The 13332-nt window shown below is 34.9% G+C and overlaps 1 protein-coding gene and 1 long non-coding RNA gene across 8 annotated transcripts in view; one reads left to right on the top strand and one right to left on the bottom strand.

Annotated features, from left to right (window-relative positions):
• LOC148224753 (uncharacterized) overlaps positions 1-2242 on the top strand; it is a 36052-nt gene extending 33810 nt beyond the window's left edge. For both annotated transcript variants that reach the window (XR_015801331.1, XR_015801330.1), the window contains 2 exons: positions 1404-1454; positions 2106-2242. This is a non-coding gene — a long non-coding RNA (uncharacterized LOC148224753). The remainder of the gene's footprint in view (positions 1-1403; positions 1455-2105) is intronic.
• Positions 1-13332, bottom strand: part of CEP126 (centrosomal protein 126) — a 71804-nt gene that overhangs the window by 37825 nt on the left and 20647 nt on the right. For 2 of the 6 annotated variants that reach the window (XM_088159407.1, XM_088159406.1), the window contains exons 6-9: positions 7119-9246; positions 3206-3330; positions 2820-2907; positions 2099-2308 (exon numbers count right to left, since the gene is read on the bottom strand). In XM_088159407.1, coding sequence (XP_088015533.1) covers positions 2099-2308; positions 2820-2907; positions 3206-3330; positions 7119-9246 — 2551 coding nt within the window. Of the gene's footprint in view, positions 1-42; positions 1468-2098; positions 2309-2819; positions 2908-3205; positions 3331-7118; positions 9247-13332 lie in introns of those variants that run through there. The other 4 variants (XM_088159408.1, XM_088159409.1, XM_088159410.1 and 1 more) reach the window with 4 other exon arrangements.

Below are 13332 nucleotides of genomic sequence, written 5' to 3'. Positions count from 1 at the left end.
ATATAACAAATATTATATAAACAAATACTTCAATAAATGCCATCTAGTCTCTGGCAACATTTATTCCGGATGTAGATTGGCTAGTGGTTGAATGCTCTTCATTAAAAAGGCCAATATAAAGCTACATAGTTTTTTAATTTGGTAACATGTGAAAACAAAGCCAAAAGAGGGGGTGCAAAAAGGTAACAGTTTAGAAAAGCAATGTACTTGTATGATATGTAAATACCTACAACACTTACTTACAAGTACTTACATGTAAGTCTACTTGTAAAATTTCCCAGCTTCCTATTAACCAATTTTAATCCCCAAATAATTAGGCAAGCTAATTAGATTTCTGGGATACATATGTATGTATATGTATTACACTAACTTTCAGTCACTTCATTTGCAATCTGTTAACTCCTATGATTCTTTCACTGTTTCTTCCATATTGCTATGTACTTTTCTTACAGTTTTCCTTTTCACACTTTGAAAACTTCAGTGTTCTTGCTCCAAGTACTTTTGCTGAATTTACCTTTCCCTTCTTTGTCATTTCTCTGTTACTTATACAGAAATTTAGTTTTATATGTTCATATTTTTCTTCTCATATCTACTTTCTTAACCTGAGCACATCGTACTGAAACATTTCTCTGATAAAAAATGTATTTTTTCATTTCCATTTGCCTGGGAGCAATAACCACAGGTTATGATAAAATGAAATTCTGAACCACTATTTGACAGAGCAACAACTGTAAGCTACAGCTGAAGAAAGTTTCTAAACAATTGCAAAGATCTTTTATTCTACTGTTGCCGTTTATAGGAAACTGAAGCCTTTTTCCTCAGACTATTCACCGTGTAATGTAGAAATATATGGATAGTGTGCAGAAGTTTAATAAGCCCTGGTTTAGTTTGATTCCAGTCAATAAGGGGGTAAACTTGGGTAACCTGACCATAAAATGGTGTAGTCCAGAAGGAATAGTGGAACAGCAAAGTGAAATCAACAGACTTTAAGTAAGCACACTCTAATAAACTCAAAAAATTGGCATGTAAAATTTCATATGAAAAACGTCCAAGGAAAATGTAAAACTCAGGAGAGCTGGAAATTCCATGTAGAGCACAAATAGCAAGCAGTTATTTTAATCATATAAAAAAGGCAAGCAGACCAGTGAAGAGACAAAGTCATAAGGTCCCAACTGATTTCAAGTACAGGATGAAGCACACAAAATACCAAAACTATGCCAAACTAATGTGAATTTTTAATGGAAGACCTGTATGATCACATCAATCAAAGCATATCCTAAAGTCACAAGAGACTCAAGAAGTAAGCTTGTCTTCAAGTGTAATAGTTATCATAGCTAATTAATCACTGGGGAAAAAATTATCAAGAACAGACTTTACAGACTTTTTCCCCACATTCTTCACAGCCAGGAAGATGTGATTGGGGAGTTCATACAAAGAGCACCGGTTTAAAGCAGGTAAGAAATCCACCTGACATAAAGGAAGAACAAGTTAGAGAACACTTAGGTAAGTCTGACATTTTTTAAATGGTTGCACAAGTAATATTCACTTAAACATTTAGATTTATCTGCAGCAATGTCAGAACTCATTATTTCTAGCCTTTCAGAATTAATTGAGAAGAAGAACATCCTAAAATATTACAAGTAAGAAAAGCCATTCATTATAAAGGGCTACATCTGCAAAACTATATGACATAGAGGACAATAATTTGCAAAAAGAATTGCAAAAGAAATAAGATGGATAAGCTTTGGAACAGATTTCCTAGTGAGGCTGATGCACCTGGTGCACCTTGAAGGAACAATTTTGACAAAAATCTCTTAAAAACAATATCTACTGTTACTCTGAGCCCAGTTTCTAAAGGTGCCTTCCCATCACATTTAGAGTTATTTTTTACCAAGATAAAGTCACCATTATTTTAAATTAATTTCATTGACTTAAAGAAAGGATTCCTGATTTTCATACATTTAGTAAATAACAATAACAACAATAATAGAAAATATTTCTATAACAGAATTCCTGTTTTTAGTAAAAAAATCTATGGCAACAAAATATAAAGTTATTTAATCAATTGATGGAGCATTCTATTTATTGTCCAACTTACTTTGTAGCTTTTTATTCAGACAATCCAGAGACTGGAAGATCTTCTGTTCTTCTATGGAAAGAGCACTCCTGCCTGGACACAGAGCCCTTTTAAGCAGTGAGGGCTGGCTGGCTGGCTTCATATGGTCCATGACTGCCAGGATTTTACTCTCTGCAACTGGTGTACTTGCTAGCTTTTCTGCCACCAGAAACTGAGCAGTGCTTTCTGAAACTGAAGAGATTACAGGTGGAACTTCAAACGAGAAGGGCTCATTTGAATAAGCATATAAATAAACTGCTTGTTTTCATGACTGTAAGTCTGTGAAACACACAAAGTTGATGTTAAAAGACGAAAGAGGTGGCAAAATCAAGAAACATTATATGTTCGAAAATGAAATAATTAAGAACATTGATGAATCTTACAAATGACACCAGAGCAAGTCCTAATGAGTTTGGAAATATGTAATGATAGCAAGGAATACCTGACCATATGATACAGTTATATGTGACATATACAGTTAAAAACAAACAGGAATGAAATGTAAATTGAATATATGTTGTAATGCATTCATAAAACAATTAATATCATGCTATATGATGCTGTATCTTACATTTGCAGGGAATTACCCTTTCTTACTTACAATCATTGATGCCAAAAGACACAAGTCATGTTACACAGAGGGTATATTCTGTCATTCTACTTTATGTATAACAAAGAAGTGAAGTGAGTTGTGTTACTATACCTTCCTCAGATTTAGAGGTGTTTTTCATCTTTTGTACTGGATCAAAGGCAGACTGAATGGGACTCAGCTGGACAGCACATAACGAATTCTATCAAAAATATTGTAAGAGTATTTTAAGTATAATTTAAGGTAACTCTACTACCTTCTGAACATGTTTTGTTTATTATTTCGTATTACCAAATGTTTTCAAGTGAAAAAATATTACTGTACACAAATATAGAGATGTATTCTAATTGGTTTTACTCTTTTCATTAGCAGTGACAGCAAACTGACTAAGCACACTGATTCAAAATCATGTGACAATGAACAAATCTGTGATATTCCTGAAACTCTTTCCATTTTGAAAATAAATAACATTTTAATTTTTTATAGTATTTTATATTAACCTGTGCATGATGAGCAGGCTTCCATATTTTAGAGACAACATTTTGTCTTCTGCATTCCGAAAAAGCTTGGTGTTTATTTTCATAGTTGTCAAAAACCTGATTTTGTCTTGTAACAGGAACACCACCTTAAATGACATGCAGACAAAAGTAAACCAAAAATGTGCAAACAACATGTTAAATACAGTAGTAGCAAAACTAATAATGGTGAGTAAATGTCTCTATTCACATTTAGATAGTTACATCTGAACTCCTTAAATTGTCTTGGATGTAGAAATAAGCAGCTGAAGTGAAGCCCTATGTTGAGTCCTAAATAATAAAGATGGTCTGTACAGAGATACAAGGTGGTTTTACCGAGTAAAAGGGAGAACGGAAGGTGAGCTGTGATATAAAAAATATCAAATAAGTAGTGTTTTAGAAAATAAATTGCATTTGGAGAATAATCTTAAAGTCTAACTGTCCAACACTACAAATCACTGTTGATAAATTGTTCTATGTGTTAATTGATTCAACTTTCATTAAGATTACATAGTAGTGTGCAGAAAAAATGCAGTAGTTCACAAAGATTTTCGAGTCACAAAATCACAGAATGGTAGAGATGGGGAGGGACCTTCTGAGGCCATTTAGTCCAGTGTCCCCAGTCAAGCAGGGCCACATAGAGCTCATTGCCCAGGACCATGCCCAAATGGCTTTTGAGTGACTCCAAGGATGGAGACTCAAGAAAGTCTTTGGGCAATTTATGCCAGTGCAAATTCCTGTGTTTCAGTTTGTATCCACTGCTCAGGTACCTTCAGCAGGCACCACTGAAGAGAGCCTGGCTCCATTCTCTTTGCAGCTTCCTTTCAGGTATTTATAGACATTATTAAGATTCCCCAAGGCCTTCTTTTCTCCAGGTTGAATACTCCAAGCTCTCTCAGCCTTTCCTCATAGGAGAGGTGCTCCAGTCCCTTTACCATCTTTGTGGCTCTTCACTAGACTCTCTCCAGCATGTCCATGTCTCTCTTGTACTGAGGAGCCCAGAACTGAATACAGTATTCCAGATGTGGCCTCACAGGTGTTGTGAGGTTTAAAAGTCATGGATTTAAACCTTATTTCTAGAGCTTGGCATTTTGTAGTTAATCTTATTAATTCATGCATCTTTGTGCTGAATTTTAAAAGACAGTACTGTTGTACAGCATTTTCTCTCAGCCAGAGAGATCTAATCTAGACACTGTACTTTAAATTCATCTCAGTTTTGTCTGGTGTAGCAATACATTTTCAAAATTGAAGTGGCAAGTTTCAAAATTAAAATTATGTTCTTAATTAAACTTCCATGCATACAGGCTGGAGATGCAAATTAGTATTTGCATGTGCCACTCAGGAATCTACATACCAAGGAGATACTATATTCTTACTTGTAAACACAATTACTAGATTTGTAAATGGAGTTAATTGATTTAAACTTGGGAAAACAAATTACCTATTTATTTACACAATAAATATTTATATGTAGTTCAGTTCATAATTTGACCAAGAATTGTATTACTGATTCTAACACAATTTAATTTTTTCTGGTTATTACAGTGACATTAAAGCAGAATTCTTATCACTCATAGAAAAAGAAAAGAACTAGATCCTAGAAACATATTTGAAGCTAGTCATCTGGCTGCTGCCATCAATAGTAACATGGGGGACATTAACTTTGAAACATTGCCATTTAGTTATATGCAAATTATTGTAACATGATACATGGTGCTTAATAGCACTGGAAAAGGAAAGGAAATGTGATCGTTATACTGAATATGAGAGAAAATAAAAAAGACGAGAAAAAGAAAAAGAAGAACCCCCTTGTTATATTAGTAATTACATAATGTCTTTCTGAAAAAAAGCAGAATTCAAAGTTGGTCTGTGTGTATGCATCAATACTTAATTTAATTAATTTGCAAGACTAGATCAATGCCAAGGAGAAGATTCCTTTGAGACATATAGGACAAAATAATAGTATCTTTAAGGGAATGAGATACTGAGCAGTCTACTGCTATTTAACTATATTATAGTAATTAGCCCCTTATTTGTCGCAGGCTAAAAGTTAAACAAATTTTTAAAGCCTTGACCAACTGAAAAAGAAAGATGTTAAAAATTCTAATATCCAGCTACAATAATATGCTATAATATGTGTCAGGCAGAAGATATACAACTTGAAGCCTGGAAGCCAAACTAAATTAAGATCCTCATACACAACAATTGTATTCATATGGTTCTCACTTTTGGTACAACAGATCACATTTTCTACATGTGTCTTCACAGATTTCATGGAACTCTGCAGATATTTTAATAGAGAGCAGTGCAGTATTCAGTCTCACTGCAAGCACTTTAGGACAAGACTATGGTGTCTATGTGCATTTGCAGGGAACTGAACAAATAACAGCAAGTCAGTAAGAGTTATCTAGAGTATTTAAAATAAAGAAGACTTTCAAAATACAAAATATAAGCAGATGCTGAGAGAGGGCAACCTATATAAATTTTAAAAGGCAGTTACTCAGCCCTTCTCTAAAAGAGCTGGAGGTATGTGACATTGGGGATGTAGCATTTAAAGTTGCAGTGAAGACACTGTCAGTAGTGCACAACTTGGACCCAGGACATTTCCTGATTCATTGATCTGATGTGCAGATAAGAACATCAAGAGACAAAAATCTCTGCTGGAGGCAAGGTGTGGTAATGCAAGTCTTCATTCATTTCCAATGTAAAATCAAATAGGTTAAGTCACACAGATCTTAAACTCATCTGTTTGACTTTGAACTGGAACAGACAAGCAGATAATATTTTCTCTTCCCACCCCTGCTTTAGGCCAAGAACATTCACCTGCCTACATCTGTTCTTACACAACAGAGTTTTTCTGAATCACTCCACAGTTAAAACTGTGTAGATAAAACTAGAAGCGTGGAGGGGTTTAAAGTTATGGGTATTCATTATTTTGCTAGAAAGTATCTTTGAGTTGCATGACCAATCCTTGGGGCGATCCCAGTATGTGAAGCAGTTTGGAGTACTGCTTGTACCTGGAGCAGGGATTACAGTTTCAGGAGCTCCAGCTGCAGCCCTCAGTAGGAAGCACACTACATAGAAATTACAAGTACAAGGATGTCATCAGTGCCCAAGGCACAGAATATAGCTAGGCTGCACAGGACAAACAAGGCAAATCAAAAAGCATGAAATGTAAATCGAAATGTAAACCTCAGGAGATTAAAATTTATTCTCCCAAAAATTTCTTCTCCATCTTTCTTGTATCTTACCAACCAATCTGTATCTCATATTGTTCCCAAGGTTAATTTTTAATAAAATGTAGGATTGTTTCTCAAATGTCTTAAAATTCTTTAAAAATCAGATATACCTTGCAGCAGAGCGAAGTTTGTCTGACAGAAGCTCTTTAATTTTAACTTATCTTTAATTTTTCCTCAGCTTTTAATAGTATTATTTGGACTAATTCTCAGTAATTGTAGGGATTTAGAGTGTCAGAATTTTAAAAACAGTAGAACTAAACTTCTTTCACTCTCATGTGGCAGTGACTGTTGGAAAACAAGCTATCACTCTCAGTTACCTTGTAAAACTCACTTGTATAAACATAGTCACTTCCTCCTATATCATTATTTAGACCACCTGTCACATCTGCTCATTAGTCATGGACATAATCTCAGGAAAAATACTTCCTTTTAATTTAATATTGCAGAGAGCTATTAGAAATGAGGATTGGTGTTTGAGAGGCCTCTGGGCACCACTAGAATAGAAATGAGAATGAAAAATGGTGAAAGCTTGTTAAAACTGGCTGTGTTGTGTGAATGGATGACAGGTTGGATGTTTTAACTGAAAACAAATCTGTGATGTATTTGAAGACTTTTGTCTGAACATCTCCCCACCCCAGACCCAGAAACACGACTCTTACCAGTAGCAGAGTCTTTTGGAGCTTGGGTAGAATGTGCTCTGTGCCAGAAGGTGCTTGTTTTTCCAGCTGCTGGGATATGATAGAGATGTAATCCATTTTCTGTGTTAACAGGTCTTTTCTCAGAGCAAGTTACTGAATGATCTTGACAGGCGCTTGCCTGAACATTATTTACAGAACAAGTATTTTTTGCCCAAGATTTGTAGTTGGCCGTGCTGCAGTCAGGTGTAGAGATGGCAGTGACCAACCCAGCACAACCAGCAGCCTTCTCACTGTTTTCTGCACTGTTCCTGTTTAAAACCTGACTTGCTAGCACAACATGCCTGTCAGTGAAATCCCTGTTGCTAGCACTGGTAGCTTGCAGGCTGGCAGGCGGCAGTGACTGACACCCAGGGCTGGCTGTGTTTTCAACACTTCTGTCTCCCGGCAGAGGTGTGGAAGGTGGGTGAGGTGTGAGATATTTCCCTGGAGCTTTGTGAGTTTTGTTGGCTTCAGTGGCTGACTGCAGTTGGATCATGGTGCCTCTTCTCTTCTTGGGCATAAAACGTGACTGGACTCTTACAGATGTTGCTCTACTGGCTAGTTTTGCCTTATTTTTGAGTTGACCACCTTCTTTAATTTTAGCATTATTGCTACATACTGGGGGTTTACTTGTTTCATCTTTTGATACCATCCAAGCTTTCTTCGCAGAAAAGGATCCTGTAGGTGTAAATATATATTGAGATGGGTATTCTTTATTTGATTTTTCAGTATTAACATTTGGTTTTGATTTATGAGAATTTTCCTGATGATTTTTTATGAACATGGGGCTTGAAGGCTGAGCAACAATACTTAAATTGTTCTTAGGAGCATTATTTGCAGTTTGAATACACTGCAGCTGTGAAGAAGATATTTCACTGATGCTTTTTTCATAGCATTTTTCATTATTTTCTATTATTATCTGGTCAATTTGATCACACCATTTTAGCTTCCTATTGCATTTTTCATTTTCTGCAGTTTTCTTTTTTATTTTTGCCAGTTCTAAACTGTCTCTGATAGATGACATACGTTGAGTTCCAAAACTGATCCCATGGTCTGTAACCGCAGCTTTAAAATGACTGGGTTCATATTTAGAATCCTTCTTTAAGATACTTGTGAATAACTTTGTTCTTTTTCTTTCAAGAATATTATTTTTCAGGATTTTTTTCTGTGCAGGAGTGTCAGAATTGAACTCTGCATCTGGTAAAAGTGACATAGTTTCAATTATATTTCCTTTTCCTCCTTTATTATTCTGTTGCTTAACTTCCAACAGAACGGAGGCATTTGGTATGCCCTGAAACAAAGATGTTTCTGAAATAATATCATTCATACATTTAATATTTTCTTCTTTTGTTTCAGTCATTTTTCCTAAGGTATTTTTTAAAAAGCCTGTACTGATGTTTTTGTCCTTTGGTAACACATCAACTGTGCTGGGAATGCCAGTGGAACATCCCTGATTACGAAATAAGATTACAGATGTTGCAACAGGTTGACTGGATGCTTGCATAGATTTAGTTCTCTCCTGTGGGGTCATTTTAAAGCTCTGATCTTGCATCGGATCCTGATTTTTTTCTCCTGGAAAAGAATCAGGGCTGTCCCAGGCTCTGATAGGATTGAAAACAGGATGACCAGTGGTAAATGTGCGAGCTGTTCCAGAAGATGGCTTGCTTCTGTCTTTTCTATTTTGCAGAAAACTAAATGCATTACTTACAGAGCTCTTTTGCTTACCAGAGGTAGAGAATTCTGCAGGTTGTTTTCTAGATCTGTGAGAAGCAGATGATTCCTCTTCTGAAATGTTTGCATGTTCAGCAGGAGTTAGAACATTATATTTAGCTAAAAGATCATGAATAGGTATGTTGTGGTAGTGTAGCAAATCTACATTTCTCAGACAATTATTTAGATGTGCATTTTTAGAAGTACTTTGATCTGTGTGAAGTAAACCATTATTCCTAGTCTGGCATTTTTCTGGATCATACAGGGCACAGTCACACTGTGTGGTAAAAGATGATTCACTCTGTGTTGTGCAATTTCCATTTTGTTCTCCAGCCTCAAGACTGTCAAGGCTCATCAGGCTTTCTGAATCATCTGTTTCTTTGACTTCTTGATGAAAATTCTGAAATACAGGCATAAAACCAAACTCTCAGATTTATAAGAAATGTGGTTTTGCTGATAATAATTTTTCATTAATGAGAGCTTAGACCAAATCAATATTGAACCTAGTGCTTTTATGACTCGGGGTCATATCTCCTTGAGTGTTTCCATCAAGTCCAAATTTACCTGTGTTAAATTGCAAAAGAAAATTACATAGTTTGGGAAGATAACCAGAGGAGAGAGCAGCATAGTTCGGCAAATGTAATCCTAAAGTATATATCAATTCTGCAATATTAAAAGAGGAACTGATTTACCTGAACAACAGTACTGTTTCTGAATTTCCCTATGAGACTGGGTGGTTTTCATCCTCTGTAAGGGTACTTGAGTTAGAAATTGAAAAAGAATCCATTAAAATGAAGGTTTGATACGGGATCTACCCTAAACTGCAACTTTTCCATAATACTAGACTGAGTATATTTCTTTCCATACAAAGCACCACAAGTGATGAGGAGTTAAGCCTTGTCATGGCAAACACAGAAAAGTCTCTTGGTTATCATAATCACAGTGATTAACAACTCCCCTCAGTGAAACTCCAAGTCTTTCAGAAAGAAGAAGATAGCTCCTGTCCTATGAGGACAGATCAAGTTCCAGGGCATAAGGGATTCTCATCCACTTCCCTAACCTTTTCACTAAATTTTAATGGAGTGATGAAAAACAGCAAATGGCATCATCTGAAACACCAGTGGGACAACTGTGTGCATGCACTATACAAATGTTTTCTTCACTATTACTCCTCTCTCCAAGCACTCAGATGCTGACATGGTTGAAAATACATACTTTGTTATGTACAAGACTTCAAAATACACATGAACATAAAGGAAAACAAACATGTCAACAATTTTCAGTCTCATATGCTCTTTCCTGAAAGTTCACTTTCACACAGCTCAGCAGCAAAGTAATTTTAAACCTTATGTTTGACAAAATTGGTGTGAAAAATTAAGAGAAGCTGAATTAGATATGCAATCTTATGCAATAAAGATTTTTTTTATTAGTGACTTCAAATGGAAGATGTTTCAACTAGCAAAATCTGTTAACCTAGGTGAGTGACTATATACCCCCTAGCAATGACATAGAATTCACATTTTGAAAACTCACCAAACAGAATTCTTTAGTGAATAATAACACATTTTTGTAAATCTTTTTTATTCCAATAAAATTGTTATATATAAATATTGTATATTTTATAGCTGTACAAATATATTAAGTTGCAGAAGAAAAAGCTTTGTAAGTCCTGAAAAACTTTTTATGATTAAATTAAATCTTATCTTACACTAAATGTTTAGAGGTTGGTGCAGTCTTCCATTATAGTTATGATCTGAGATAAACATACTAAATAGAAGATCAAAGAAAGAAGTGTAGGGAGAGATCCCTTTAGGGAACATTTTCAAACTAAACCTATAGAAACCAGTGTCCTAACAGAAGAGAATAAGTAGCACTTAGTTAGTTATTTATTAACCTTTATTTTTAGCTAAATTATATTGTTAACCTCTGCCTGAACTTCCCCCAAAAAGCAAGAGGCATATACTCAAGAGTTTTCTGTATAGGGACAAATTTAAGAACTAACTTTGAAAGATTCAGAAGGAAAAAAAAAACCAGTGAAAAAAAATTACAGCTGTCAGGCTTACTTCTTGTCTAATTTGGAAACTGCACCTGTGTAGCAAAACATGTGTTTCTCAAATGACAGACAGAAAAAATTTTATAATGATCAATTTAAAAAAACCTCTTGATAGCAGGTTAGTTTAAGCTGATAAATCTGGAGGGTGCAAGAAAATTTCCAACTTTTAAAAATTAAGATAAAAAAATTCTACGCAGTTATGCTCCAGAGGTTGAAAAAAATACTTGTTCCTACACTGTGTAAAAAAGTATGCTCCTTATAAAGCAAAACCCCATGGAAAACAAAATCTTGAGGTAGCATCCAGAAATGTTAGGAGCAAAAGAACAAAGAAGGAGTTCTCATTTAAACACACACTCACTCTTACTTAGTTCATGCAAATTTAGTTAATTTACATTTATTTTATTGCATCATATAATTTCATCCTTTCACACATTAAAGATGCTTAACATTCTCATTAAAATATTTACATATTTCCCATTTTAGACTGCTATGTAATGCAAATGAATGTCCCATTTCCTTGTAAAAATACGTAATTAGGAGAACTTCTGCAGAAATAATAAAGCATTCAACAATTATCTTTTTTAGTTATCAATAAATGCAGGGAAATAAACCTGGAAATCTCAATGACTTAACTTTACTTAATCTGTGAGAATATTATAGGATGATAAGAAAACAAAATGTTCATAGAGTACTATACTGTTATTTACTGGATTTGCATTTTTCCTGTTATATAAGTACAATTTATTGTATTGCCTATTGCCTGCATTATCTTATGTTATGATGCATGAAATTTAACACCCACACATATCCACATCCCTAGGAAAGGAATACCTCTGATAAGTTAAAGAAGTCACTTGTATCTCTTAGAACTTAGAACAGCTGTCAAGCAATTTTGTTTCAGTAAAGCACTAAAACAAAGGGAAAACATGAGCCTGAGATCTTTCATAAGGCCAGTGAAAGAACAACATAGCAACAAGTAAAATTTTTAGTGAACCTGACAGTGAATTTTCTGCCAAAGGACTTTGTCAGAATGCCACTACACTAAAGAGCTGCTACATGTGTATTTGACATTTTTCGCAAAAGAAGTGCAGACTGTTCATAATTCCAAGAGGTGAATGGGAACACTCTTCTGAAGATAAAATCCTAAAAAAATGCTACCTGTTCTGAAAACTGAGGCCCCTCACATTTCTCACACTACTTGCTATTTTTGATAATTTCAACCGGTTTCTTTACAGAAATTCTTTGCTTTTAATATATGTCTATTTATCATGTTACACTTGACATTGACTATGAAGTAAAAGACACCATTGAACTTAGTTAGATGCAAAACTAACTTTTAAAGCCAGTGAGGTACCTAAACAATTCATTTCAAATTTATCAACTATGGAATGGGAAAGTCCATTCAAAATTAAATCTCATTTCTATAAGAGTTTGAAAAACATTAGGTACATAGCACTGCACATACTTATTCCTCAGAAGATCTGGGCAGACTCAAGAGAGCAAGTTACATTGTGAAAGGATTTTCGTGCTTACCTTACACAAGAGATCCATTCCATTGTGCCAAACCCACCGAATAAGCTATGAAGGTATAGGATGACCAGAGAAAAGCTTGCTATCAACACCTCTGTCTTTCCCTGTCTGATGCCTAGGTGCCTGATCTCCTCCCACACTAAGGATACAGAAAGTACCTATCCATGAATCTATGAATTTTTGAAAGGACCTGATTTGCTTGTTTGGAAAATCGTCACAGGATGCTAGAAATGCAGGTTCAAACTTCTCAGGATAAAAAGAACTTGTTTCTAATTTCACAGGCATATGGGCAAATTCAGTGAGCCATGCTATCAGAAGATTTAAAAGAAAAGCGATCTGAACCCTGAGTACCAATGTTTCATTCTGATTTTCAGTCTTAATAAGCCCTGAGGTAAATGTGTATAATTGTGTAGGAAATAGATTTTCAGCTGAACTTGTCTCTGTTGCTTTAGCATCTCAGTACTCAGAGTGCTGTTTCTCAGGTACCCTGTCCCAGCTGTCTAACTTTCACACACTAATCTAGTCATTCAATTCCAGGAGTACAATTTATAATGCTAGGTATAAATACTATTAAAATTTTTAAATTATTAAATGTTGAGGCAGTCTGCACCATAAAGCATTGTTCCCTTATTTTTTTGTTTCTAACCCATTAATAAATTCCATTTGAGCAGGCATCTTCTACCCCACAAATTTGTCATGTAACAATATCATGGGACTGCATAATTAAAAACCACAATAAGGCAGATTTCTCTTCTAAGAGAAATACTGGACATGGATATGAACTATGAATTTTAGAAGTTCTTTAGTGTTTAACTAATAATCATTTGAATGATTATAGATTTGAATGAACTGGAGCCATAACATCAGTAAAAAAAGAATAGATTAATATTATTTGACTAGTAC

This window comes from Sturnus vulgaris, chromosome 2 (genome assembly GCF_052056855.1).
Source record: "Sturnus vulgaris isolate bStuVul1 chromosome 2, bStuVul1.hap1, whole genome shotgun sequence".
Classification (NCBI taxonomy): Eukaryota; Metazoa; Chordata; class Aves; order Passeriformes; family Sturnidae; genus Sturnus; species Sturnus vulgaris.
This window is presented reverse-complemented; position numbering and strand designations above follow the sequence as displayed.